This window comes from Heloderma suspectum, chromosome 1 (assembly GCF_057233095.1).
Source record: "Heloderma suspectum isolate Gila_16-S chromosome 1, 16-S_ref, whole genome shotgun sequence".
NCBI lineage: Eukaryota > Metazoa > Chordata > Lepidosauria > Squamata > Helodermatidae > Heloderma > Heloderma suspectum.
Genome location: NC_139458.1, coordinates 71,689,166 through 71,715,813, shown reverse-complemented (window position 1 = coordinate 71,715,813; position 26,648 = coordinate 71,689,166). Strand labels below are relative to the sequence as shown.

General features: G+C 45.8%; 1 protein-coding gene across 1 annotated transcript in view; it reads left to right on the top strand.

Moving 5' to 3' along the window:
• The first annotated feature begins 5,759 nt into the window (after positions 1-5,759).
• Positions 5,760-26,648, top strand: part of SPTBN5 (spectrin beta, non-erythrocytic 5) — a 176,165-nt gene continuing 155,276 nt past the window's right edge. Inside the window, exons 1-7 of the mRNA XM_084846925.1 lie at positions 5,760-5,972; positions 10,674-10,790; positions 12,416-12,583; positions 15,448-15,564; positions 17,625-17,782; positions 20,009-20,237; positions 24,797-25,431. Of these exons, the coding sequence (XP_084703051.1) occupies positions 5,760-5,972; positions 10,674-10,790; positions 12,416-12,583; positions 15,448-15,564; positions 17,625-17,782; positions 20,009-20,237; positions 24,797-25,431 (1,637 nt within the window). The remainder of the gene's footprint in view (positions 5,973-10,673; positions 10,791-12,415; positions 12,584-15,447; positions 15,565-17,624; positions 17,783-20,008; positions 20,238-24,796; positions 25,432-26,648) is intronic.

Below are 26,648 nucleotides of genomic sequence, written 5' to 3'. Positions count from 1 at the left end.
ACATAAACATTTACGTAGCCTATCACAGCTGTCTGCAGGGACGCAAACGGCAGCAGCTATGGCCGCTGCCATTTGCGTCCCTGCTAGCCAGCGGCCAGATGTCCGGCTGCTGGCGGAGCCGGCCGGCGGCTCCGCAGAATCCCTGTGGAGCATAGCCAGCCAGCCAGGATTCCGGGGGGGGGGGAGGAATGGAGCGCCTCCCCCCCCCGTCCAGGATTCCGGGGGGAGGGACGGAGCGCCTCCCCCGCACCATCAACGTAATCCGCGAAAGGTAAGTGACTTTCATACATCCCTACTTACCAGTCACCTGAAACAGTGCCTCCGAATGCTCACCAACCCTAAAACCCACCAAGGTGCCAGCACATATCCGCCACAGGAGGGTGGCAAGCCTCCACTTGGCCGTTCTCCCCCCACCTGTGCTGAAGCCATTCAAGCAAACCACTTTGCAGATCAGCCAAAAACAAATCATTGCTCTCGTCAGATAAGCGGACCCCGTCTTGCCTATATAGCTCCCTCCGCACGTAAGAAATACCGGGATGCTACCGGGATGCCTAAATATCCATCCTCCTGACTGAATAAGCCATTACCTATCTCCCTATTCACTTTCCTGCAGGCCTTATCCAGGACCCGAGGATCCAAACCGTCACACCATACCAGTCTGGGCAATAAACACAACCACAGAATGAAAACTGGCCAACAATGCTGGATAACTTGAAAGTTGGCCAAAGCCTGCAAAATGAGGGCCTTGTCCTTCACCAAACCCAAATAATTCCCCCTGAGGTGTAACAGCACAAGGTGTGGGGGAACACAAACCAGACCATGCTAGAATAATGTAGGCAGGAGGCGCTCCCAACGCATGCCATGTTTGCCCAACCACTGAGCATTGGCATACTGGCTGAGTCCGAGCTGGGACCCACAGCTTGACTGGGAGGCCCTTCGTCTGGCCCAGAAGACCATGCTGTGCCCACAAATAAGTGCACGCATTGGCCCCTGAGCATTCCAGTGACCTAGGAAACAAAAGTGAACATGTGAGAACAACGGCATAAGAACTAGTGCCCCAGGTAGCGGCCTCACATAGGCTCTATAGGCCTTGGAGTGCCACCTACCCACTGACTGCACCTTGTCCGTTGGGAAGCCAATAGCTGCAGCAGTTGAAGCAGCCCCAGTATGGAAAGAATGCGAACAAAAATGGAATGCACCTAAACCAAGACCCTTCAAGGCCAGCTTCATGACAGTCCAGAATTGGTATTTGGTCAGGGGGGCAGAATCGCTATGACAGAAAAGGGGGCCGTGCAAGTCCCCTCGAACATTGAGGAATGCCCCTAGACCCTCCACCAGCATAACTCTTCCCGAGTGGCAGGGAAAAGGGACACCCGCACTCCTCTCCCACACTGATCGGTCTTAGACCTCCGCAAACGGATGCGCACAACTGATCATGAAAATTGAACATTCTTAAATTGTAACGCTTGCCTGAACAGGTCGCCCTTGGCGGCCACAACCAATTCTGAAATCTGAAATGCTCCAAAAAATGCTGTCAAAGCTGCAGCGTGGAAAAGGGTAGCCTCTAGGGATGGCGGAGAATTTCTCCCCGAAACTTGGGGGGGCCGAGCGCCAATGTGTTCGGCCCCCCGAACAAGTTTCGGGGAGAAATCCTCCGCACCCCCCCGCACCCCGCACCCCCCCCGGGACGGGACTTACCTTCCCTGAATGTCCCTCCCGGTGGCAGGTCCGGCTGGCGGTTCGTCGGATGTTCGAGCAGGGCGGGAGCGGCAGCCGGTCTTTCGACCGGCTGCCGCCGCCGCCATTGCAATCAAAGAAAAAAAAAAACAAACGTCCCCTGATAGGCTACGTGACGATTCACGTAGCCTATCACGGCTAGATTTGCAAAGTCAGCCGTGATAGGCTACGTGAATCGTCACGTAGCCTATCACGGGTGACTTAAAAAAAAAAAAGTGTGTACGGATAATGGCAGCCCCCATAGGGAGCCGCCATTCCCGTTCCTTATTTGGTCGCTGTAGTCTACGTAAATGTTTACGTAGACTACGGCGAAAATAAGGGCAACGCTATTTGCGTTGCCCTTATTTTCGCCGTAGTCTACGTAAACATTTACGTAGACTACAGCAACTAAATAAGGAACGCGAATGGCGGCTCCCTATGGGGGCCACCATTCGCGTACGCGCTTTTTTTTTTTTTAATGTCACCCATGATAGGCTACGTGACGATTCACGTAGCCTATCACGGCTGACTTTGCAGATCTAGCCATGATAGGCTACGTGAATCGTCACGTAGCCTATCAGGGGACGTTTTTGTTTTTTGTTTTTTTACTTTCGTGTTCGCGGCCGGGCAAGGTGGCAAGCCTCCTCCCCGGCCTGAATTTCGGCCGGGCGAGGCGGGAAGCCTCCCCCCCGGCCTGAATTTCGGCCGGGCGAGGCGGGAAGCCTGAACTTCCCGCCTCGCGGGAATTTCGGCCTGAACTTCGCGGGGGGAGCAGCGAAGCGCTCCCCCCCACCGCGAACAAGCTGCGAGAAAAGGTAAGTGACTTTCATCCACCCCTAGTAGCCTCATATTGAGAGTGACATAAAGGTGTCCGCTGTCCCTTCAGTCCCAGCAATATATCCAGTGTCAAAGGAAGCCGAGGGTCAGGTGTAGCAGGAGACGTCCGTGCCCAACCCCGAAGAGCTCGCCTCACCCTAAAGTCAACAGTGTTATCGGGCACCCCTTTCAGCTTGGACCAAAAGGCAAGAGCAGAAAGTTTTCCATCAATGGTCCAAGCCAAAAGGCCTCTCTGCCGAGCGTGAACCCAGAAATGAGACAAGTGTTCCACCGGAAGGGGCCAAACCTGCAGCAGCTGCAAGGAATGCCTGAAAACAAAGAGCTCCCTGCCTGCCTTGAAGTAAGAAGCCCTCATGCTAGGTGCAGGCATGCAGACTGCAGCATGGCCCGCTCAGCCTCATCCTGCCAGTCTCCCAAAGCTCAGCTGGCATAGTTTCTCTGGCAGTTCCTGCGCCCAGGGAGCAAGGTCCCCAAACCTTTGTACCTGGTTACATGACTAAACATCAGCAACAGCTTTATCCAAGACAGGGATATGTCGGGCCCGGAACAAGATACTACACCAGAGGCATTGCAAAGTGAGTGCCCTGACCAAAACCATTACTCTAGGATTACGGGGTAACAGGGAATTAAGCACCTGAACCGTGGCCTGGTTGTCACACCAAAAGTGCACTGCGGAGTTGGACAGTTGCTCGGCCCACAAGTGTGCTGCCAAGTAAATGGGAAAGAATCCTAAAAAGGCAAGATCCCTACCTACACCAGCAGCTAACCAGTCCTCCAGCACCATCGATCCTGGAAAATGACTCCAAAACCAAAGGTACCCCGACGCGTCAGAGTGTATCTGAAGTTCAGCTTCCAATAAAAGCTCCCGCCTCCAGAAAGAAATGCCATTAAAGTCGTCCAGGAAGCGCAGCCATACCTGCAGGCCTGCCTTCATAGCAGCAGACTCTCTGACACGGTGGTGAGGAAACCGTAGCCCCTGCATAGCACCACACAGGCACCGCAGGAATGCCCTACCAGGTGCTACCACCCGGCAAGCAAAAAATGAAGATGTCCAACAACTTCCTGTAAGATAAGAAGTGCCACCTTCATAGCTCTTAACACCACAGAGATCCTTTCCCGCAAGGCTGAGAGCTTATTGTTGGAGAGCCTACAAGATTGAGCTACGGAATCCAACCCAATCCCAAGAAACATAATGACAGATTAGGGGCCCTCAGTTTTCTCTATGGCCAAAGGAACGCACAGTTCCTCCTCTGCCAAGGCAGAAAACTCCTGCATTAAATAGGCACACTGGGCAGAAGCCCAGGGTACAGCAAATAAAAAATCATCCAGGTAATGTACCCTATTCTGCAATCCCGTCCTATCTCTAAGGGCCCACTCCAAAAATGAACTGAATTTCCCAAACATAGCACAGGAAATAGAGCACTCCACAGGGAGAGCTCTATCAACATAAAATTGGCCTTGAAAACAGAACCCTAAAAGATCAAAATCATCAGGGCAGATAGGCAAAAGGCGAAATGCAGATTTGATATCGCATTTGCCCACGACCACAGGCCTTTACCATAGAAATTACAGAATCGAAGGATGTGTACTGTACAGAACAAAATGCTCCAGAATAGCATCATTGACAGATCCACCTTTAGGAAAAGACAGGTTATGGATCAGCCTGTATTCCCCAGGGGCCTTTTTAGGTACAATACCGAGGGGAGATGCTCTCAAGTTGGGAATAGGAGGTGTAGTGAATGGACCAGTGATCCTGCCAGCAGCCACCTCTGTCTGGATTTTTTCCCTGACCAGATGTTCAAAACATGCAATGGATTTCTGGTTCCGTGCAAACTGAGCACAACACTGGCCCTGAAAAGGAATCCGGAATCCCTCGGAAAACCTCGGAAAATTTATTTTCTCTAAATAAACAGCATCTTCCCGCAGTGGGTACCACCTCAGGAGGCATGAAAGAGACTGCAGTTTAACTGGGTTGGGACCGTTTTGGAGGCGGCTGTTCCCCCCACACCTTGTTTCCTATCGGCCTGCCCATCCCAGCCTGCTCCCCGCCATCCTCTGGCCCTGGGGCTATTAAGACAACCATGTTGTCCCCCACACATAGAGCACTCATGCCAGAACTTGCAAGAGGTTTTAGAGCAGGCACCATGGGCGCTAAACTCCCAACAGAGCAAGCGGTGTTGAACCACCTGCCCGTGCTGGCCTTAAAGGCAGAAGCGGGCTGCTGTTTGGATAAGAAGTGGCCGCTGTCCGACCTGTCCCCAAAGCCTGGCCTCACTGGGGTCATGAACAGGAGCCACAGGTCGTGGTCCTTTGTATCCCAACGCAGGGTGGAGTCAAGGGAGGCCCGCACATGAAATGATTCATCATATGCCAGCCATGCCCCGCACTCATATTCCGTATAGGCCCTGTAAATAACATCCAAATATTTGGTCAGGACCCAACCCCACTCTGGGTGTTTCTGCTGTATAATACCCATGTAGATGAGAAAACCAGGCAACCAATTTGCCCAGGTGCAAGAAACCTTCTTGTGCCTAACCCACTCCTGTTCTTTGTCGCTAGACTTCTCCTTGTCTTTTGATTCTGATTCCTGGAATAACAAGGAGAATACATCCACAAACTCACCCTTCAATATCTTCTCCCTAGTGGCCAGCAATAGATGATACCTGAGCGGGGCAATAGTACCACCCGGTCGGGATTGCCTCATCACTAACCTTGGCATAAGGATCATTGCCAGCAATGGGGCCACCAATGGAGCCACAGGTTCACTGGCCATAGGGCCATGCCTAGGGATGGACGGATTACTCACTGTCCATTCCGTGGTCTTTTCCTCTGGGGGGGGAGGCGATCCGTTCTTCCCCCCCGGAATTCTCTGGAGAGGCTCTGCGTCCAGAGCTGCGTAAACGGCTGCAATTAGGTAAAAAACAGCACTTTACAGCCGCAAGTGGCATCCACTATGTCATTTGCGGCTGTATTCCTCACAGAGAAACGGTAACGGCAGCTGCCATTACAGCATCACCAGTGCAATGGAGCCGGAGTTCCTTTCGCAGGAGGGAGGCGGAGGTGAGTGTGCTGTTCCGCCGTGGATTCTGGAGGCCGGATTCCAAAGAATCTGGCCTCATTTGAGTCTGTGGCGGAATCCTCTGCCATCCCTAGATGCTGCGCAAGCCACAGTGGCAGGGGATACTTGCTGAGAAGTGTGCTCAGGAATGGTCCCCATAGAGGCAGTAACTGTTGGAAGTGGTGGAAGTGGAATGGACCCACTCTCCACTGCGGCCCTTGACTCACCAGACACAGCAGAGGAAGGGGGGTTAGCTCCTGTGAGGGCCCACCCAGTATGCAAAGTGGCACCAGAGGTGGCCCCGACCGATGTCACTGTAGGAACAGCTGTGCCAGAAACACCGGACAAACCCCAGTGGGAGGTAACCTGAGCAGTGGGAACATCTCTGTGAGGAAAGGACCAACCCATCGCAGACATCCAGAGAAGCCAACCCCAAGGCATAAATGGGCCTTAACCCTGCCAAGGGGCAGGAGACCCAGGCAGTACCCCTCACTTTGACCCACAGGTGTTACCACTGGCTCAGGCTAGGTGCCACTGTGTCTGCCGACGCGGAGGCAGACTCCTTGAAACCGGAACCGGAGAAACCAATGCCAGCTCTTGCACTTGGTCACAGGCCAAAGAAACATCTGACAGAAGATTCCTCTGAGTCTGCTTCCTAGTCAACCTTGACCCCATACACCAAATGTTCCATTGAAGAGGAGTAACTGGAGCAGAAATCCCCTTATCCCCTTTCCGCTTCCTCCAACCTGGAGAGTAGCATAGCCACTGTGGGGCTATTATCCTCAGAGGAGGACGAATCGGCCCTATGAAATTTGGGGGGGAGGGTGAGGGACCTTCCCCTTCCCTTTTCCCTCCCAATTTCTTTCTTAGGTGGCATTCTGGCAGGGTTAAACTCTGCCTCAACCTACACAGGCTAGTACTATAGGGGATGGGGGGTGTCAAGAGGCAGCACAAGGATTGCCACCCCACACCCCTTGGCACTAACTGCATGTAAAAACTGCTTTTTTTTCACTCGATAGGCTATGCAAATATTTGCATAGCTTATCATGTGAAAAAACAGGGACGCAAATGGCATCCACTAGGCCATTTGCGGCCATAAAGGTCTTAGTTTAAGCTAAATGCAGCCATTTACGGCTGCATTTACATTAAACTAAGACCTTTACGGCCCCAAATGGCATCCTGCGTCTGCAGTCAATACCCCTCAGCCAGCGATACGGCATGGTGGCTGTATTGCTGGCGCTTCGGAGCCAGCCGGTGGCTCTGCGGAATCGCTGCAGAGCGGAGCTGGCCGAAGAGGATTCCGGGGGGAGGAACAGATCACTTCCCGCAAAGGGCGGATTCCCAGCGGGACCAGTAGGTAGGGAATCCGCCCATCCCTAGCTGTACTTAGCTCCTAGCAGAAACCAGGTAGCTTAACATTCATGTTTGTGAACCAGAAGAAATAGTAGAACTTGTTTGGTTCTCAGCGGTATGGGGGACACTCCACTTCCCATGCTGCTCCAGTATGTCATAAGCCCCAGGTCATATGAACAGAGCCCAAGACACACGGCTGATATCCATGCTGAGGTTGCCCCAGCTCCCAAGAGGAACAATGGTGACATGTCAGGAGTAACCATGTTACTTCCACCTCCCATGTGACCTTGGGCTTCATGGTTACAAGAGCAGTGGCGCACTGCAATAGCTCCCACACTACTGTGGAAATGTCAGAGGGATTCCTTAAGTCCTCCTCAGATCTAGACCAGTAAAATCTATGTTGGTGTCATTGTTCTTCATAATTGCTTAGTGCTAGCCAGGTTTTGAATTTGTCAGACAATTATCTGTGCTATCTGAAGACTCTGAGCTTGGGACTACCATTACTGGAATTCACATAGCTATTATGATGCCATAGATAGAGAACTGGGCTTGGATCTAAGCTTTAGTTCATTTATTATGGACTCATAGAGTGGTCTAAGCTCAGACAAGTTGCTCTGAACAGCTTCTTTTTAAAAGCCCCTGTAGGTGAATACTTGAACACAGGATCGTTGTTATGTTAGGCCCTATTCATACATTCAGTCTGAGAAATATCCTAGATGAACAAACCCAGTGTAGCATCTTCACGTGTGTGGCCATGTTTTAAAAGCCAAATGAGTGCAAACCATGTCAGAAGTGACCCTCTCTCTCAGCCTCAGTTTCCCATTTGTAAATGACAGACAAATATGAGCTACAGATGGCCAACTATCATGCTCATCAAAACACCACAATCAGTGAGCTTCCTTTTCCCCCTTTGTTAGAATCTTGTTTTATGCTATGCATGCTTCCTTTTTCTTGCCTGCATTTTTAACTTAATTTCAAAATAAAATTCCATGCCAAAAACAACAATCAAGCTCCACTAAATGAAAAATACTAGCTGAATTCAAATCAAGGCTCAAGATCACCATGACAAATCAGAATAATAAGCAAGTTGGTTTATAGAATTATTAAGGCCTTGTAGGACAATTGCCTGTTTCACCCTCTTTCTAACTGCAATTACCTTCAACATCAGCACTGAAATAAAGACTACAGTAAAGGAAAGATTGTCCCAAGACAGACAACAAGTGCTCCAAGGCTATAGTGTTTACGGATCATGGCCTATGGAACCTGGCTACATCTGTCTTACCTATGTCTTACTTATATCAGCCTACGGAGCCGAATTCATCAGTCTTTGGCCGTTCACTCATAGCCAATGGCCCAATACTACAAATTAATTTATTAAATTATTCTTTTCTAATTCCCACACGTGGCATTCATTTTTATATTTCAGTCACCCCATTCAAATGGCTTTGCAAATTGCAACCTTGCACTATGAGTCACATGGTGACTGGATGCCAGCTCAGTGTGGGAGTTCCATGTCTTCTTTATCATGGCACCTGCCAGCAGGAACTCGAGTTTCCATTATGACAGTGGAGGCTGGTGACTCCTATGTCAGCGGGGCATAGTGCATCCACTCTGGGTTTCAGACAGAACCAGTCAGAACTCTTTTAAAAAGCTATCCAAGGTGCTGAACCCATTTGGGGGCTAGAATCCAGCACTTTGGATAGCTCCTTTAGAGTTCTGACTGGTTCTGATTGAAACCCAGAGTGGATTCACTGCCCAACTGGCATAGCAGCCACCAGCCTGCACTGCATTATGATACATTATATCCGCTTTTAACTGCTCCTAATATGTCATTTAGCATAAGCAAGAACCTTTACCCCCAATACTCTAATGCTTTTTTCCCTTCCTGGTCAGGTGTAGAGTTTCCATATAGATTATAAATACCTTCTCACTATCATAGCATCCAAAGGTCACGTTGAGTGGAAGGATAGGCCAGCAGTTCTGGATTAAAAAGTGTCTCCATTCCATTGAATGGTTGCCTTCTGAATTTAAAAGTAACATCTTTGCAAGACTGGGTAAGTTCTTTATACAGGGCAGGCTTCCATTGCCTCCTTTATACAGGACAAATGAGGGTGTAGTGCGGTGACTATTTTCAGTATTGCTGCAGGTAAAAAATACATTTCAATGTCAAACGTTATCCTTGTGTGACAAGTGAGAATGGGAATCTCTGCAAAAGAACCGAGTCCTATTGTGTAGTAATGAATGTGCAAGAAAATGGGCTTGTTTCACTAATGAAACATAAACGAATAAATGACAGGTGGAGAGCAAGATTTGTCTTTAAGTTAACCATTTTGGTTTACTAAAATGAGACAGCCATATTGCTGGGGATAGAGATTAAGCAAGAGAAAGGAGGTTTGGGGCACAATCCTATGCATGTTTAGACAGAAAAAAGTCCTAGTCCCCAGCATTCCCCAGCCAGTCATGCTGGCTGGGGAATGCTGGGAGTTGTGTGATTTTTTTTTCTGTCTAAACATGTAAAGGATTGATTGCACCTTAAGAAACTGGATCATCTTCAGAAATACAAGTGTAAGACCTCACAAAATGTGAAGGGTGTGGGTGAACCCTGGAGAAAAGCTCCCCTTCTGCATTTTCCTTGAGGGATGAAGTAAAGTTTGCCTCTTTGGCAGTTTCTGAAAGAGTGAATTCTTCAGTACAGGAGTTGGATTAGATGATCTTAGTGTTGAGATCCATGTAATGTGTAAACTGAAAAGTACATCCTTGATGTACATGTTGCTGGGATACATTTTGCCAACAACAATGAAGTGACTAACATTATTTTAAACAAATCAAGAACTCTTCACTATAGCGAGAATCAGATCTAATTTTGGGTTTTCCACCAAATCTCCTAAAAGACCAAATCTTCCTTGAAAAGCTTAAAGATCTATCATTTTGCTATCATCACAACTCTGAGATGGAATCCTCTAATGAAATACAAAGTTCCTTGTTTGTCATTCAATAAAACAAGGAGAGATGAAGGAAGGATTTTTCCTCCCACTATAATTTAGTTTGTTTAATGTTAATGAAATGTTAAAAACTAGCTATTTATGTTTAACTCTTTAATGGTTATTATGTTTCAGTTGGTTATTGTGTTAACATTTAATCTAGTACCTAAATTAATCTTATTGTGTTTTAATTCTGTTTTAATGTATTTGTTTTTATGCTATGTTTTGATTAAGATGTTGTTTTAATTCAGTTTTTACTGTTAGCCGTCTCCAGTGCCTTTGGGAAATAAATAAATAAATAAATAAATAAATACCTTTTAAAATGTCCCATGCATAATAGTTTGTCACAGTTGGCTGCTATCAATCCTCTTCCTATTAGCAGTCGAGACTGGTAGGTCCTATGTCAGTGGGGCTGTGAATCCACTCTGGGTTTCAGCCAGAACTCTAAAGGAGCTATCCATGTTGCTGAACCTATTTTGGGGATTGGGCTCAGATCCACCAGCCTCCACTGCCTATTAGCAAGAAACGCATCACCAAATATGTGTGAAACTTGCTCTGTCTAGAGAGGACATAAAAGTGGGCTGTCAGATTTGAGAGCTAGTTCTCTCTCTGTTGGACTGTCCTTGATTTCAAGAACAGACATGGAACACAGGAGAATTGGCAGCAAGTTGGGATGGGTGGTACATGATGAATTCTGAAGGAGTCATTGAAATATTCCTGTTTTTTAGGTTACCATGGAGGAAGAATATGTACAAAGCCAATTCAAGAAGCTGCAAGAGCAGCGTATGACCATGCAGCAGAAAACATTCACCAACTGGATCAACAACACTTTCTACAAACACAATGTAGGTACTTTCCTCATAACCTTCTTCAGATGTGATCAGTTTAAGAGCTTCCTTGGAGTGGTCAACAAAGCTCTCATTGAAAGCCCCCTGCAAGCCTGATAGATCTATACTATAATGTCGTTAATGCTGAACTACGACAGTATATATAATATAGCATTTTGCATTGCTAATACATCTAAAGTTGCCTCATTCGATATGGCTTCAAAACAACCACTGACCTGGACAAAACAGCAGTGATGCACCTGTGTCCTTTGCACATTAGTATGATTTCATATTATATATGCACTCTCCTTACTGGAAAACTGCAAATTCATGTCACAGATCAAACACTGCATTGCATATAGAATTGTCACAGCACTTCAAACACTGTGTTTCAGCTGAGACCGTTCGCCAATTCAGTTGTGGCTCATTGAGATGTACATGTGGCTCAGCCTTCCTCCTTGGTACTTTACGGAAAGTGAATGGTCACTATCTTACACCAATTTTAAACCAATATCATGAGTTCGACTTGGCGGTTAATGCTTTAAATTCAACCCAGAAAAAGTTCCAGACATCAGAGATTAACCAGGCCATTTTGCTGCCCCAAGCAAACTCCATCATACAATCCAGGAGGTTCATCCTTGGTATCTCTGGCATCTAAAGGGGGTTGAGATGAGTATGAGCTGATCAGTCTCTTATTCACTTGGGCAGGAGAATCTGAGGTCTGTCCAGTTTGAGGGCTAAATACTGGACTGGCGTCTTCTGCCACCTGGAGTTACCTCCCTTCATCCTGATCTGCTGGTTCTGAGTCTGCTATTGCTATGGGTCAGCAGCTGTTCCATAAGCACCTCCAATTCCTTCTCAAGATTTGGCTGTCTGGGGCCACCACTTGCACTTCGGACCTCAGCTCTCTTCCACTCCTTATTCTGTCACTCTGTGAGCTGTATCCAAACTTGCTCACCTGCACATAGGCTGGTAGGCCCTTGGCTCACTTGTTGTAGTAATGAGCATGTCTTGATGTCTGTTCTGCTATTAGTTCAGCTTCTTCTCACCAGTGCTTCCATGTCTGGGCTAGATTAGTTACAGTGAAATCCAGTGGTGCTGGGGGGGAGGGGTTAGGCCTTGTTCCATGATGTAGAGTCCTTGCACTTGTTTTTTTTTCTTCTGCACTGCTTCAGCTGAGTTCTACCCTTAAACAGCTGCCACCATGTTTCAAGTGGAGTTTGCAACCACTTACGAATCAGGCAGAAGTTATGTAAAATATATATTTATTTAACAAAGCCTGCTTCTAACTCCATACTGTCTGTGTCCCTCCTGCTGTGTCTCTGTACTGTTATGCTGATTTGAATCACTTCCTGGTAGCTGTTCACTCTCAAGCCTTCCCTCTGTGTCACTGAATTAATCTTCCTGTCTGCCAGGCCAGCCCAGCTCTCCTAATCTAGTTGCACATACATTGATTAATGTATTCCCATTAATAATATTGAATGTCATGGACCCAACAGCCTGAGAGGAAAGAGCACCCCCACACACACCGCCATCAAAAGGCAAGTGCAGCATTTCTTTGCCACTAACTATCTGTGTGTGGCATCTGTTAATGTCAATAGCTATGACATCTTGGCTTTATTTTTGAACATTTGATTTTGCAGATGAACATTAGAATTGAAGATCTCTACACTGAACTGAAAGATGGAATATATCTCCTACAGCTGCTAGAGCTGCTGTGTGCTGAGCAACTGCCCAGGCCAAACAAGGGCAAGATGAGGGTCCATTTTCTGGAGAACAACAGCAAAGCCATCCAGTTCCTCAAATCTAAGGTGATAAATGGTGGGGCATGATATAAATGCATCAAGCACCAGGACATTGCAGGGGGTGGGGTGGGAATACCAATGGAAGGAAGGCCCATCGGAAGCCATATAATTGATAAAAGTCTCTACAGTTGCTGGCCCAAGTCATTATTTACATAGCTCCATGGACAACTGCAGAACTGGGTCAGAAGGGCAAAGTGCACCTCATGGTCTTCTCCCAGCTTCCGACTTCCCAATCAAATCCCAGAACTGGAGGGGTAACCATTGGCACTTGTACACAGAGACCATAATCCAGTAGCCTTGGTTGACACCCAGAATCCACTAGGGCTGTGCTGAAAATTATTTTAATAACTTTTCTAGTGAAAAGGGGGGGCACTGGAGGGGTGAATGTTTTCCACGGCTGCCACCACATGTTTTTTGATCCTGGTAGTGTCTGCAATGGAGTCATGGTGGTTGGCAGGTGCCATTTTTCCCCCAGCAGTCCCTACAGTAAGGGCAGGAAGCACTGACGGGCTTCATGATAACATCATCACATAGCATCATCAGGAAGCCAAGCAGAGTGAGGGTCAATGTTTCCTGACCTTACTCTAGGGACTGCTGGGGGCAGGGGAATGGCACCAGCCAATACTGCAATATGTTCACCACAAACATCACCCTTTTTGTGCCCATCTACCCCAAATTTCACAACATATGAAAACACTGGCAAAGCTGGAAAGACATTTTGGCTCAACTGTACCAGAATGTCTCCTGCTCAGCTATTCTTGAACTGTACAGACCGACTCATTTTTTTATTATTTATTTATTTATTTATTTATTTATTTATTTATTTCATTTCATTTCTATACCACCCAATAGCTGAAGCTCTCTGGGCGGTTCACAAAAATTAAAACCAAACAACACACAATAAAACAATTTAAAATATATGGAACATTAAAACCACAATATAACAATACAACCACAATAAAACCTAGCAGCAGTGCAGGAGTTTAAAATACAGATTTAAAACAGCAAAGATAAAAGTTTAGAAAGCTAAAATATTAAAATGCCTGGGAAAATAAAAAGGTGCCACAGCAGAAAGGAATACAATGTAGGTGCCAGGCGAACCTCACTAGGGAGCTCATTCCAGAGCCAGGGTGCCACAGCAGAAAAAGCCCTCCTCCTAGTAGCCACCCGCCTCACTTCCTTTGGCAGGGGCTCACGGAGAAGGGTCTGACGATGATCTTAAGGTCCAGGCAGGCATATATGGGAGGAGGCGATCCTTCAGATAACCTGGTCCCAAGCCGTTAAGGGCTTTGAATGTTAATACCAGCACTCTGAATCGGGCCCAGAAATGGACTGGCAGCCAGTGCAGCTGGAAAAGTACTGGCATAATATGAGCTCGCAGGCTAGTCCCTGTTAACAATCTTGCTGCCCTATTTTGGACCAGCTGAAGTTTCCAGACTGTTTTCAAAGGCAGCCCCACATATAACGCATTGCAGTAATCCAGACGAGAAGTTATCAGAGCATGGATAACTGTAGCTAGGCTATCTCTGTCCAGAAAAGGGCATAGTTGGTATACCAGCCTAAGCTGATAAAAAGTGCTCCGTGCCACTGAGTTCACCTGTGCCTCAAGTGACAGTTCTGCGTCCAAGAGCACCCCCAAACTACGAACGTGATCTTTTAGGGGGAGTGCAACCCCCTCCAGAACAGGTTGAATATCACCTAACCGGGCAGACAAACCACCCACTAACAGTATGTCCGTCTTGTCTGGATTGAGTTTCAGTTTATTGGCCCTCATCCAGTCCATTACCGCGCCCAGGCACTGATTCAGAACAGCCACTGCCTCACCTGGTTTTGATGAGAAAGAGAGGTAGAGCTGGGTGTCATCCGCATATTGATGGCACCTCAGCCCACACCTCCGGATAACCTCCCCCAGCGGTTTCATGTAGATGTTAAACAGCATGGGGGATAAAATAGAGCCCTGTGGAACCCCATGGCACAATTGCCATGGCACAGAGCAATAATCCCCCAGCACCACCTACTGGAATCAGCCATCCAAGTAGGAGCGGAACCACTGTAGCGCAGTGCCTCCAACTCTCAACCCAGACAACCTATCCAGAAGGATACCATGGTCGATGGTATTGAAAGCCGCTGAGAGGTCCAGGAGAATCAACAGGGTCGCACTCCCCCTGTCCCTCTCCTGGCAGAGGTCGTCCCACAAGTCGACCAAGGCAGTTTCCGTTCCAAAACCAGGCCTGAAGCCCAATTGAAATGGATCTAGATAATCCGTTTCATTCAACAGTGCCTGGAGCTGTCCTACAACCACCCGCTCAAGCACCTTGCCCAGGAAGGGGATGTTGGCCACTGGCCTATAATTGTAAACATCCTCTGGGTCCAGGTTAGGCTTTTTCAGGAGTGGCCTAATTAATGCCTCTCTTAAAGCGGCAGGCACCACTCCCTCTCTCAAGGAGGAATTTCAACCTCCTGGACCCAGCCAGACATCCCCTCCTTGTTTGATTTAATAAGCCATGAAGGGCAAGGGTCAAGCACACAAGTGGTCGATCAGACTTGGCCAAGCACCTTGTATGCATCCTCAGGCCTCAGTAACCGAAACTCATCCAATAAAACTGGACCAGACGGTGCTCTGAACACCTCTACCAATGGAACTGCATTAATGGTGGTGTCCAATTCATGGTGAATCTGAGCGACTTTATCTTCAAAGTGCCGTGCAAACTTGTCACAGCATGCCACCGAGGGTTCCATTGTCTCTCTCCCTGGCCCAGAATGTAACAGGCAGGTGTGAGGTCTTTTTATCTTTTTATCACCTCAGTGGTTTCTATAAATAAGCTATAATGAGAATAATCACTGAAATATATCCCTTGTGCATTCAGCAGGTACACGTGCAGTTAATTGGCCCAGAAAACATCGTAGATGGGGACCAAACCCTCATCTTGGGGTTAATATGGATAATTATCCTCAGATTTCAGATTGCATCCATCACTCTTGATAAGGTAAAATTGTACTTTCAAAACTTTTGTCCTGTTTGCTTTCTGACTATGATCAGCTGACTTTACCTGTTGGTCCAAAACTTCTTTGTTCCCAGCCTCATCATTTCCTAGCAATTTCAAATTTAATTGACTCTCTGTATTTCAAAATACCAAGTTTAGGTTTTCAATTACATTGATAGCCTATTCTAATCAAAGGGTTCAAAATGTGTTACATAACTATTTAGAATGTTACATATTTCAATTGGAAAGAAAAGAGACTGGCTCTCAAACTGGTCTCAAATCAAAGTGGTTCTATGTGGCTACATATCCAGATTTGGAATCTTCTCTCAAGTTTACTCTGAAATGAAATGATTTTTGAACAAGCCCCTTTCAATTATAAATTCAGTGAGACGGTTTTCTATGTACAGTTGAGCTACTACCCCATATAAGCAGATATCACAAAGAGCAAAAACAAAACAGTCATGCCATGTGCTAACTAAGATTAAGACAGCAATCCTTTTCCCCCTAGACAGCATCCTCCGACCTCATAGCCAAGAAACCTCACACCTGCCCCCTGTCTCCCCCCCGCCCCCCATAGCTGATGTGGAGAGAACCATGCCAGCTACCTCTCCACACTCAGTAAATGGAGCATGGAAATGGGGGAAAGGGGGTGTTCCCAGGGGAGGGGAGGAGACTGGGGAAGCTGCTTTACACTAATCCGATGCTCACTCCAGTCTCTTTCCCTCCCCTGCCAAAGCACTGCTGCTAGATGGGCGAAATCGCCTGTCTAGCAGAAATGCAGGGTGATAGGAGCATGGAGCTGCCCTTGTCCTCATGCCCTGCATTGGATAGTCGTCAGCCTCTGAGTTCAGAGGCTGGTGACTGTCTACATAGGATTGTGCCCTAAATTACCCTGAGCAGACAAGGATTTCTCTCTTTTCTTTCCTTTTTACATTTCATCTAGAGCAAGCTTGTGAGAAGATTCCAGATCTAGATATGTAGCCATAAGTAACCTGTTTTATTTTATTTGGGGCTGGTCATATTTGTCTGATATCTACATTGGAATGCATTATGGATGGTGGTGGTGCAGTGAAGCAGTGATTGGATGAGTGGCTATAATGGCACAGGCAGGGTCTTCTCTGGCTATCATTGGCTGAGTTTCTCTGATCCTGGCTACCATTGGTTGAGCTATTCAGATGCTTAAGAAAGGGAATGCAGAAAGGCCTATGGAAGGAGGGATGATAGTGGGGTGGGGAGTGGGACCTCAAAAGGAAGCAGGACAAAGGAAATAGGTATTTATTTATTATTTATTGATTACAATATTTATGACCCACCTTTTAATTGAAAGCTTTCCAAAGTAGCTAACAAATATAAAAATATATGACGATATAAAACAAGTTTTAAAACAATTGATAAAAACTAATTAGTAGCAAACATTAATCAGAGCAGGGAAAGGAAAAGGGGGTTATTGGGACAACCGAAAAACTATTTGGAAAATGGGTGCCATTTCCTGGTGACTAAAAGTCAGGGTAAGTGTTCTGCTGGTTGTTTATCAATTCATGTAAGGATAAGAATAGATGTAATAAGTGATTAAAACAGAAAGAGATTGGGCTCATTCAAACAAGGGGAACAGAAGAATGCCAGAGCAAAGAATATGAGAAGGGAAGGAAGACAGGAGCAGAGAATGGATAGCACAAAAAGCCTAGGCACTGCTTATAGGTGAGAACACAAGAGTCTTGCTGGATTAGATAAAATGTCCATCAAGTCCAGCATCCTGTTTTCCACATTAGTCAGTCTAGGAACCCCATCAATGAAGCTATTAGCCCTTTCCCATTGAAGAGAGGCTGAAATTTACCAATTGTTTTTTTAAAATATCAGCTCAATCTCTAAAATGCTTACAACTACTTTTGACCGTATAACCACCACCACTTATCTCTGTGGCTACTAAATTACAATGTCCTTTTTATCATTTGGTTTCATGTAGATGTTTATGGGATTTTTAACGGATTAAAACTAAATTAATAGTAGATTTTCCATTATAGACATGATTGTCCTTTGAGTTTCTTTCCTTGTTTTATTTGTAGGAAGAGTTTGGATCCAGAGCTGATGCCCTCTCTGCCAACGAGGCCCTGTTGATGTGGTGTCAGTGTAAGACTGCAAGCTACTCCAACGTCAATGTGAAAGACTTCTCCAAAAGCTGGAGTGATGGGCTAGCCTTCAATGCACTCATCCATGCTCACAGGTAAAGGAGAAGTAGGAGACCCCTCAGTAGGAGCTCGGACTTTTCAGAGTGTTCTTGTATAGAGATATTATAGAGTTGGAGAAGGTGCAGAAAAGAGCAAGGGAGGAGCTCCCCTAGAAGGAAGGAATGGTCCTAAATCCCAGGAGGAAAATCCTTTAGAAATGTACAGTCAGGAGCAAATTGCTCCCAACTGCCACATCATATCAGATCCAGTTGGAGAAAATGGTGTGAGTTGTTCCACGTCAAACCACTAGTGGGCATCTGTGTGTATTTACTAGTGCTAGTAGCAGTACTATTCACTAGCAGGATGGGATCCTTTCAATGGATCCTTCAAAGTTCCTGAGCTGCAGTTAATATATATATAATGGGAGAACATATTAATAATTTCTGAAAGTATTGCTCACGCTGTGCAAGCGACCACTTTAGGGCACATATATACTACAAATTTTAAACACACGCACACGGTCTGTTGTTTTGGCTTCTCCCCAGCAGGAACCCAGGGAATTGTAGATCTGTGGCAGTAATTGGAATTCTCCATTGAAAACTCCTAGCCCGCTCACAGAAGAAAAACCAATACATCTAATGTTAATGAATATCTATCTATTTTTAATATCCCCTAATGAAGAACACATCTACCTGAAACCTGTTGGGATAAACTGCTTTGATCCCTGCTGACCTGAATTTTTGTTGACACTCACAGAAAGGCAATTCCTAGAGTCAGTGGAGGCTGGTGGCTCTGATGTCAGTGGGGTGGTGAATCTGCTCCAGGTTTCAGTCAGAACCAGTCAGAACTCTAAAGGAGCTGTCCAAGATGCACCTTTGATAGCTCCTTTTGCCTAGGGTCCCATATGGAGGTGTGGCTATTAAAGCAGTTTCAGGTTTATAGTCATGGCCAAGCACAAAACGTCCCTTAGATGGCTCTAGGACTTACAGGACTTCCAGTTGAAACTGGATGGCCAATGGCCATGCTGACTGACAAACATGTATACAGCTCAGACAGGCATGTGAATCTCGTGGACATGTAGATAACTCCATTTCTATACAGTCAGTAATACAGAGGAACTTGCTTAATACACCCCTAGGTATGAACATTAGTTCAGAGACCAAGAAGTTGGAGCTGCTCTGCACAAATCCCCCCTCATTACCTCTTCTAACTATGCATTCCAGCCGTTCCATCAGGCCTGCAGCAGAGGCAGAGATGGGACTTAGAGCCACTTCATCAGCTGAGAGACCATCTCCATTTAGCTGGTCCTCTCCCTGAACTGGAAAAAGTACAGAAAAGGGCAACTAAAATGATCAAGGGGCTGGAGCATCTCCCCTATGAGAGAACGTTACAACAGCTGGGATTGTTTAGCCGGGGGGGGGGGGAAGAGGGTAAGGGGAGACATGACAGAGGTCTACAAAATTATGCATGGTGTGGAGAATGTGGATAGGGAGACATTTTTTCTTCCTCTCCCAAAATACTAGAACCTGGAGTCATGCCAGGAAGCTGACTGGTGGGAGATTCAGGACAGATAAAAGGAAGTACTTCTTCACACAGCACATAGTTAAGCTATGGAATTCACTTCCACAAGATGTTCTGATGGCCACCAATTTGGATGGCTTCAAAAGGGAATTGGAGAAACTCCTGGAGGAGAAGACTATCAGTGGCTACTACTCCTGATGGCTATGTGCTACCTCCAGTACCAGAGGCAGTGAGCTTATGTGCACCAGTTGCTGGGGAACATGGGCAGGAGGGTGCTGTTGCGCTTGTGTCCTGCTTGTGGGCTCCTGGTTGACAGCTGGTTGGCCACTGTGTGAACAGAATGCTGAACTAGATGGACCCAAGGTCTGATCCAGCAGGGCTCTTCTTATGTTCTTTTGTTAACTCTTACCATTCCAATCAATCAGTATAAGAACTACTACGTAGCTTTAAGAATCGGTCCCTGTGTCTGCTTGTTTTTCTCTTCCCTCCTCATCTGTTTTTCCTCATATGTTATGTCTTTTCAATTATAACCTTGCGGGCAGGGCCTGTCTTGCTTTTATTGATCTGGGAGACTTTCAGTTGAAGAGCAAAGTAAAAATTATTTAAATCACTGTCAATGTTGGACGTACCAAAATGCTCTTTAGGGTATGCTTATCAGGGAGGCTGGACTTCAGTATGTGCAAGGCTTGATGTCCACTTCATTGCATTTTCTAAACATAGCTTTCTTCTTCATGTGTTTTTCCCTTTGCTTGTCTCTCCAGGCCTGATCTCATCCAGTACACCTCCCTAAGGCGTGACCAGCCCATCAATAACCTAAATAATGCCTTCACTGTGGCAGAGAAGCAGCTGGGAATCACAAAACTGCTGGATGCAGAGGATGTGGCAGTGGCATATCCAGATGAGAGATCTATCATGACCTATGTGTCATTCTACTACCATTACTTTTCAAGGCTGAAGCACGGTCAGACTGTCCAGAAGAGGCTCGCTAAAGTCAGTGCACTACTTTTCCAGAAATCAGTATTCCCAGCCTCCAGTGTTCCTTAAGTACATTCTCCCAGTGGGCCAAATAATATGTGGAATCAGTTCTAATGTATGAAATCTGTGGATAATATATATTGTTATAGATATTATTATAAGAGATATTATAATATCTAAAACAATAATATCTATAGTTTTTCTAAAAACTATTATCTAAAACAATAATATCTATTGTTTTTCATAGGATGAATGACAAGTCGACATTCACCTTTACATTCTGCCTCAAGCAGAGCACTGGGTGTGTCAAACACAAATTTCCCAGTGGGCCCAGTTATTAAGACTGAGCTTAACCAAAAACACACTCACCATTTTAAGTTTTCACACAGAGGGAACATTAGACTCTTGTTTTCCACCATTTGGGGCAGCCTGTCAGAATCTGTTGTTCAATTTTAGAGGCCATGGATTAGCCAAGCAAGCCTGGTAGGAAAAGCTAGGAAGCAGGAAGAACTCTGCATGCCCTTCCCAGTGCAAATGGGGTTGTGGTGGCTAGCTTAGGGATTGTGCAGTCAGTCCCCACTTCAGGAGGCCTCCACAGATAGATAAAGAGTGGCATTTTTGTCTGTTGAGAGAGGCAGAAACTACCTAAGCACTTTGTTGCAGCAGGGCGAAGCACAGGGTTATGTTGGCAAACCTTTCCCAGTGGGCCCAGTAGGCCTGCAGGAGTAAAACGTAGCCTAGATTTCTCTGCAAGGTCATCATGGATCTTCTCCCAGCTCTGGTGCAATGCTGCAGCACTGATGCATAAGATAATGCAGTTAAACATAAATAATATAGCTGTTGTTTGGTGGCCACTCAGGATAGTTGTAAGAATGCTAAATACAGAGATGGCCGAATCTGTCCATTTCAATTTCTCATAGTTGCTCATTTTTCCAGTTTTAATTTCATCCCATTTCTGCATCAGTTTGCAAATTTGTTTTAAAAGCCTCCATGAAAATCCGTATGCATTTGTGAGTGAATTTCCCCTAATATATGCACTTTTGTATGCAATCCCACCTAATAAATGCAATTTTGTACACAATTCCACCTAATATATTAATGTTCGCAAGCAATTTCCCCATAGGTGTTTTTGTACGGTTTTTTGTACATTATTTTCACTAATGTGCACATTTGCACACACACTTTCCCCTAACATGCACATTTTTGTATGCATTTTTTGACTGGAGAACTGCACTGCAACATTCAGAGATGTGTCAATACCAAAGGATACCTGTGCTTGTTTGTGTATTGGTTCAGGAGTTGCAAATTAGGTATTGACCGTGAACCCAATAAATTTCTCCCCTAACCGTACATCCAGTAGGATGCAAAGTCTCAAATTCCCTATCTCTATTTCTTTGTATTCCTCTTTCAGGTTGTCTGCCCTTATTTATTTATTTATTTATTTATTTATAGTATTTTTAACCCGCTCCTCAGCCAAAAAAAGGCTCCCAGAGCAGCTTACAATCAATGAACAAAGACAGTCCCTGCCCTCAGGCTTACAACCTAAAAAAGACATGACACACAAGGAAAAGGCGATGGGGAGGGAAGAGGGGGGGAAATTATATAGACTGTCAGCAGGGCTGGTGGGATGGCCTTGCTCCCCCCTCTCATCTCCCAAAGGAGGGGCAGTCCAAGTGGAGTAGGCTCTGATGTTCCCTTTGCCTGCTCCTGTCTCCCTCGCTCCTTCTTCTTCCCCACAGAGCCATGGATGTCAGTTAGCCCTGTGTGGGTGGGGGGAGTCCAACTGGAGCTTTGTGCTTCCCTTTTTAAAAGTATTCTTTCTCACTGTTCTTTTCCAGTCATCGTTCCTGTAGTTCCCTTCTCCTTTTCCCTCTTCCTTCCTTCCTTCCCTCCTTCCTTCCTTCCCTCCTTCCTTCCTTCCTTCCTCTCACCCTTCCTTCCTTAGAAGACATCAACAAACACAGGGAGACATGCTAATCTCCTCATGACCTCAGTCACCCTCCTCAAGAGGCAGCTCTGAGTTCCCTAATAGGATTGCACCAGGGAAGCCTCCCTTGTGTCAAGGCAGCCTGAGCATGAAGACTAGTTGGGGGCCAGGAACACAGAGGCAATCTGTGCAGCAAGGCCACCCTCCCTTTCCCCACCACTCCAGTGACCATGCACTTACTAGGGTCCTTGAGTGAGAACTGGGTGCGATGGCAGAACGTTCAGAAGGGAGCCCTCATGCCGGGGCTGCTTTCCCTGCGCTAAAGGTTGGTGCTTCCTGCCCTGGGCCCTGTTGTCTTGGTTACGTGTGGCCTCTGAAACAGATACAAGCAGATTAGATGAAACAGATACAAGCAGATTAGGCGGGTGGCTACTAGGAGGAGGGCTTTTTCTGCTGTGGCACCCCAGCTCTGGAATGAGCTCCCTAGTGAGGTTCGCCTGGCGCCTACATTGTACTCCTTTCAGAGCCAGGTGAAGACCTTTTTATTTTCCCAGGCATTTTAGCTTTCTAAATTTTTATCTTTGCTGTTTTAAATCTGTATTTTAAACTCCTGTACTGCTGCTAGGTTTTATTGTGGTTGTATTGTTATATTGTGGTTTTAATGTTCTATATATTTTAAATTGTTTTATTGTGTGTTGTTTGGTTTTAGTTTTTGTGAACCGCCCAGAGAGCTTCGGCGATTGGGCGGTATAGAAATGAAATAAATAAATAAATAAATAAATAAAATAGTACATGCAGCTCCTGGTTCTGTATCCAGCTGCAGCATTTTCCTTATGAACTGTCTGCCTTCTCAGTGGACCAGCTGGGGGCTGAGACACCATTGAGCCCAACGGAACGGACACTGAGTGTTTCTCTGCTGCATTGCCTCTTATTCCATGTTTCCTGTTGCCCTTTGGACATTTCAATTTTGGCTCTTTCAAAGCTAGGACTCAGAAGTGGAAACCAAAAATAGCAAGCAACGAAGGGAGAAACAAGAGAAAGGTCACCATTTTTTATACTTTTTTTTTTTTTTTACTCTGAGGATACTTCCACGGGGTTTGTGGTGCTGAATGAATCTGTCTGATTCCTGCAGTCCACACAGGGACTATGCAGATCTTCATGTTGATTGCTGAGAGTGCAAATGGACTAACTGGATTTGCAGCACCAAACCCAGAGCTACGTGGTACTTTGTCATAGAGTCCCCTGCCCTGTTTTTGGATTAGGGCCACCAGTTTCAGTTAAGGGATGCAGCTGCCTGAAAAGCACACCAAAGTTCATCCAAAGAGTTAACGTTCAGAGTTGTAGCCCTGAATACCCCACTGCAAGTTTAAATCGGAATGAATGAGTCCAAGGGTCTTTAGTAAAGTTGGGGATTGTTGACCTTTTGGCATAAATAGACATCTACACGCCATTTAAGTTGGGTGTATTTATGAATGTTTGTTCAGAAAAAAGTAATAATCCAGCAGTTGAATGGCAGAGGCTCATTATCAGAGTTTTGTTATTTTGGACAGAACATGAAGTGAGAACCTTGTACATTGCATGTCCAAATGTCAGCAAACTTTCTCTAGTACTGTCTAGTGAAGTGCCATTCTCTTTCTCTTGTATGTCTTAAAACCTCTGCTTGTTTAAAACAGCTCAGATCATATATGTATATTTTAATAAGCTATACTGTCTATTTGAGATGACTGGTTACTATGTATTTTTAATTCATGCTACCAGATTTAGGGCAGATCCACACGCAAACATTTTGAAGATGAGGGATTTTTGGTTGAAATGTACCCGAGTTGAACATTTTGTATGATAGACTGATCTCCGGATGCTTCAACAAGTAACTAGATTTCCAGCTAGTGCATGATGGTCTGTCCCACTCACCAAGCTTTTTGCATGATAAGCAGGTCCACCACTGAATGCAAGGTGGTGACACCATTGAGATGTCTGGTACATCATCCACATAAGTCAGTTTGACTTGACATTCACCCAGATTTTACCATGACAAAGGGTGGATGAAGAAGACCATTTAGCAGGTGCATCTAACCACTTAACAAGCCAGTATCATTCTGTCAAGTGCTAATGTAGAGGAAACTTTGTAATGCGTTCGAAGCAAATGTATGATAAGATGTGGGATAAAACAGTCCTTTGTACTCAGCCAAAGTGATTATGCAGTCAGCCCCTTAGTACTCTTGCTGAAGAGACATACTGTAAAAAACCTAACCTGCTGCCTTAAATAGATAGTATCTTCTGGGTTCTCAGGGTAACCCAACTTGCCTACAACCATATGCAACCTGAGTTCAGACTGCTACTGTGCCAGATAGAATAATCTGTTCCATTGTGTCTCTGACACTCTGCTATTAGCCACAAAGGCAAAACATACAGGCATCCATATTGTGCCTGGACGTTTTTCTTTTATGACTAATAGCACCTCTGCCATTGTCCTAATCCAGATCAGGGGTGGTGGGAGGTGCTGCTTTTAGAAGACAAAAATTATGTTGCAAGATCCTATTATTGATCCGCCATGTAACATGTAGTTTTGCCCTAAAATGCCTTGAATGAAAGCCTGGTTTCAACAACAAGGATTTCATTGTGTGTGTTTCTTTTCATCTTTTTGCAGATTGTGTTCTTCCTGAAGGAGGCAGACGACTTGAAGTCCCAGTATGAGCAAATGGTCTCTGAGCTCTTGAAATGGATAAAGCTCAAAGTGCTGGAGCTGGACGATCGCTCCTTTCCCAATTCCCTAGAGGAGATGCGGCTTCTCATGGGCAACTTTAAGATCTTCCGCACTGTGGAGAAGCCTCCAAAGTACCGAGAGAAAGGAATAATTGAAGCCAATTTCTTCCACATCCGAACCAAACAACAAGCCAACAACCAGCGTGCTTATCTGCCCCCTGAAGGAAGGGGACTGAGAGATTTGGAAAGGGAATGGATCATTTTGGAGAAGGCAGAGCACAACCGAGGAGAAGCAATACAGCAGGAGCTGTTGAGGCTGGAGAGAGCTGAGCAACTGGTCCAGAGATTTCTGAAGAAAGCCGCCATTCGTGGGGCCTACTTGGAGGACATGAGGGAGATCATGAAGAAGCAGGATGATTGGCGACCGGATAGCCTGGAGCAACTTGAGGCAGCCACAAGGAAGGTGGAGGCCATTGAAGCAGACATGCTTCCCCGAGACCAGCGCTTCAAAGCCCTGTTCGAGATGGCATCAAAAATCAAGCAGGAGAACTACCATGACAAGGTTCAGATTGCCAGGAAGTGAGTTCAAAAGTGGTGTTGTATAATGGAGGGATGTGAGGGGGGGGGGAAGCAAAAATGGCTCCAGGGAGAATTAGATGAACACACAGAACATCCTTCCCCAACCTGGTGCCTTCCAGATGTGTTGGATTACAGCTGCCAGCATCTGGAGGGCTCCAGGTTGCAAAATGCTGACCTACAGAATAGTTCTGTTGGTGTTTACTAGCTTGAATGAATGCAGCTTCCATTTTCAGAAATAGCGTATCACTGACTAGCAAATGATAAGAGATTAACAATGGCAGTGAATTTCCCCATCATGCCCAACTGTTGCACATTACCGCATGGGGAATAGTGTGCGTACTGTTTGGTTTTTTAAATTTAATCAGAAACATTTAAAATACTCAAATTTTCTCAAAGAAAGAACATAGATGATATCAGGTAAGAAGTCTTTTGGGTTTTATAAACGGTTATCTGTTTGAACCCCCTTCATGGATTACTGCCTTGTTGTGGTGAAGGGGCTTGCGTAACTCAGTGAAGCCATAAGCTATGCCGTGCAGGGCCACCCAAGATGGACAGGTCATGGCAGAGAGTTCTGACAAAATGTGGTCCACTGGAGAAGGAAATGGCAGCCCACTCCAGTATTCTTGCCAAGAAAACCCCATGGAACATATCACAAGGCTAAAAGAGATGATGCCGGAAGATGAGCCCCTCAGGTCGGAAGGTGTCCAATATACTACTGGGGAAGAGCAGAGGGTATTTCCAAGTAGTGCCAGAAAGAGTGAAGCGGCTGGGCCAAAGCCGAAAGGACACTCAGCTGTGGATGTGTCTGGTGGTGAAAAGAAAATCCGATGCTGTAAAGAACAATATTGTTTAGGAACCGGGAATGTCAGATCAATGAATCAAGGTAAGCTAGAGGTGGTCAAACATGAGATGGCAAGATTGAACATTGACATCTTGGGAATCAGCGAACTAAAATGGACAGGCATGGGCGAATTTAATTCAGGTGACCATCGGGCAAGAATCCCTTAGAAGAAATGGAGTAGCACTCATAGTCAACAAAAGGGTGGGAAAAGCAGTACTGGGGTACAATCTTAAAAACGATAGAATGATCTCAGTACGAATCCAAAGCAAACCATTCAACATCAGAGTAATTCAAGTCTATGCCCCAACCACTGATGCCGAAGAAGCTGAGGTTGATCGGTTCTATGAAGACCTACAACACCTTCTAGAACTAACAC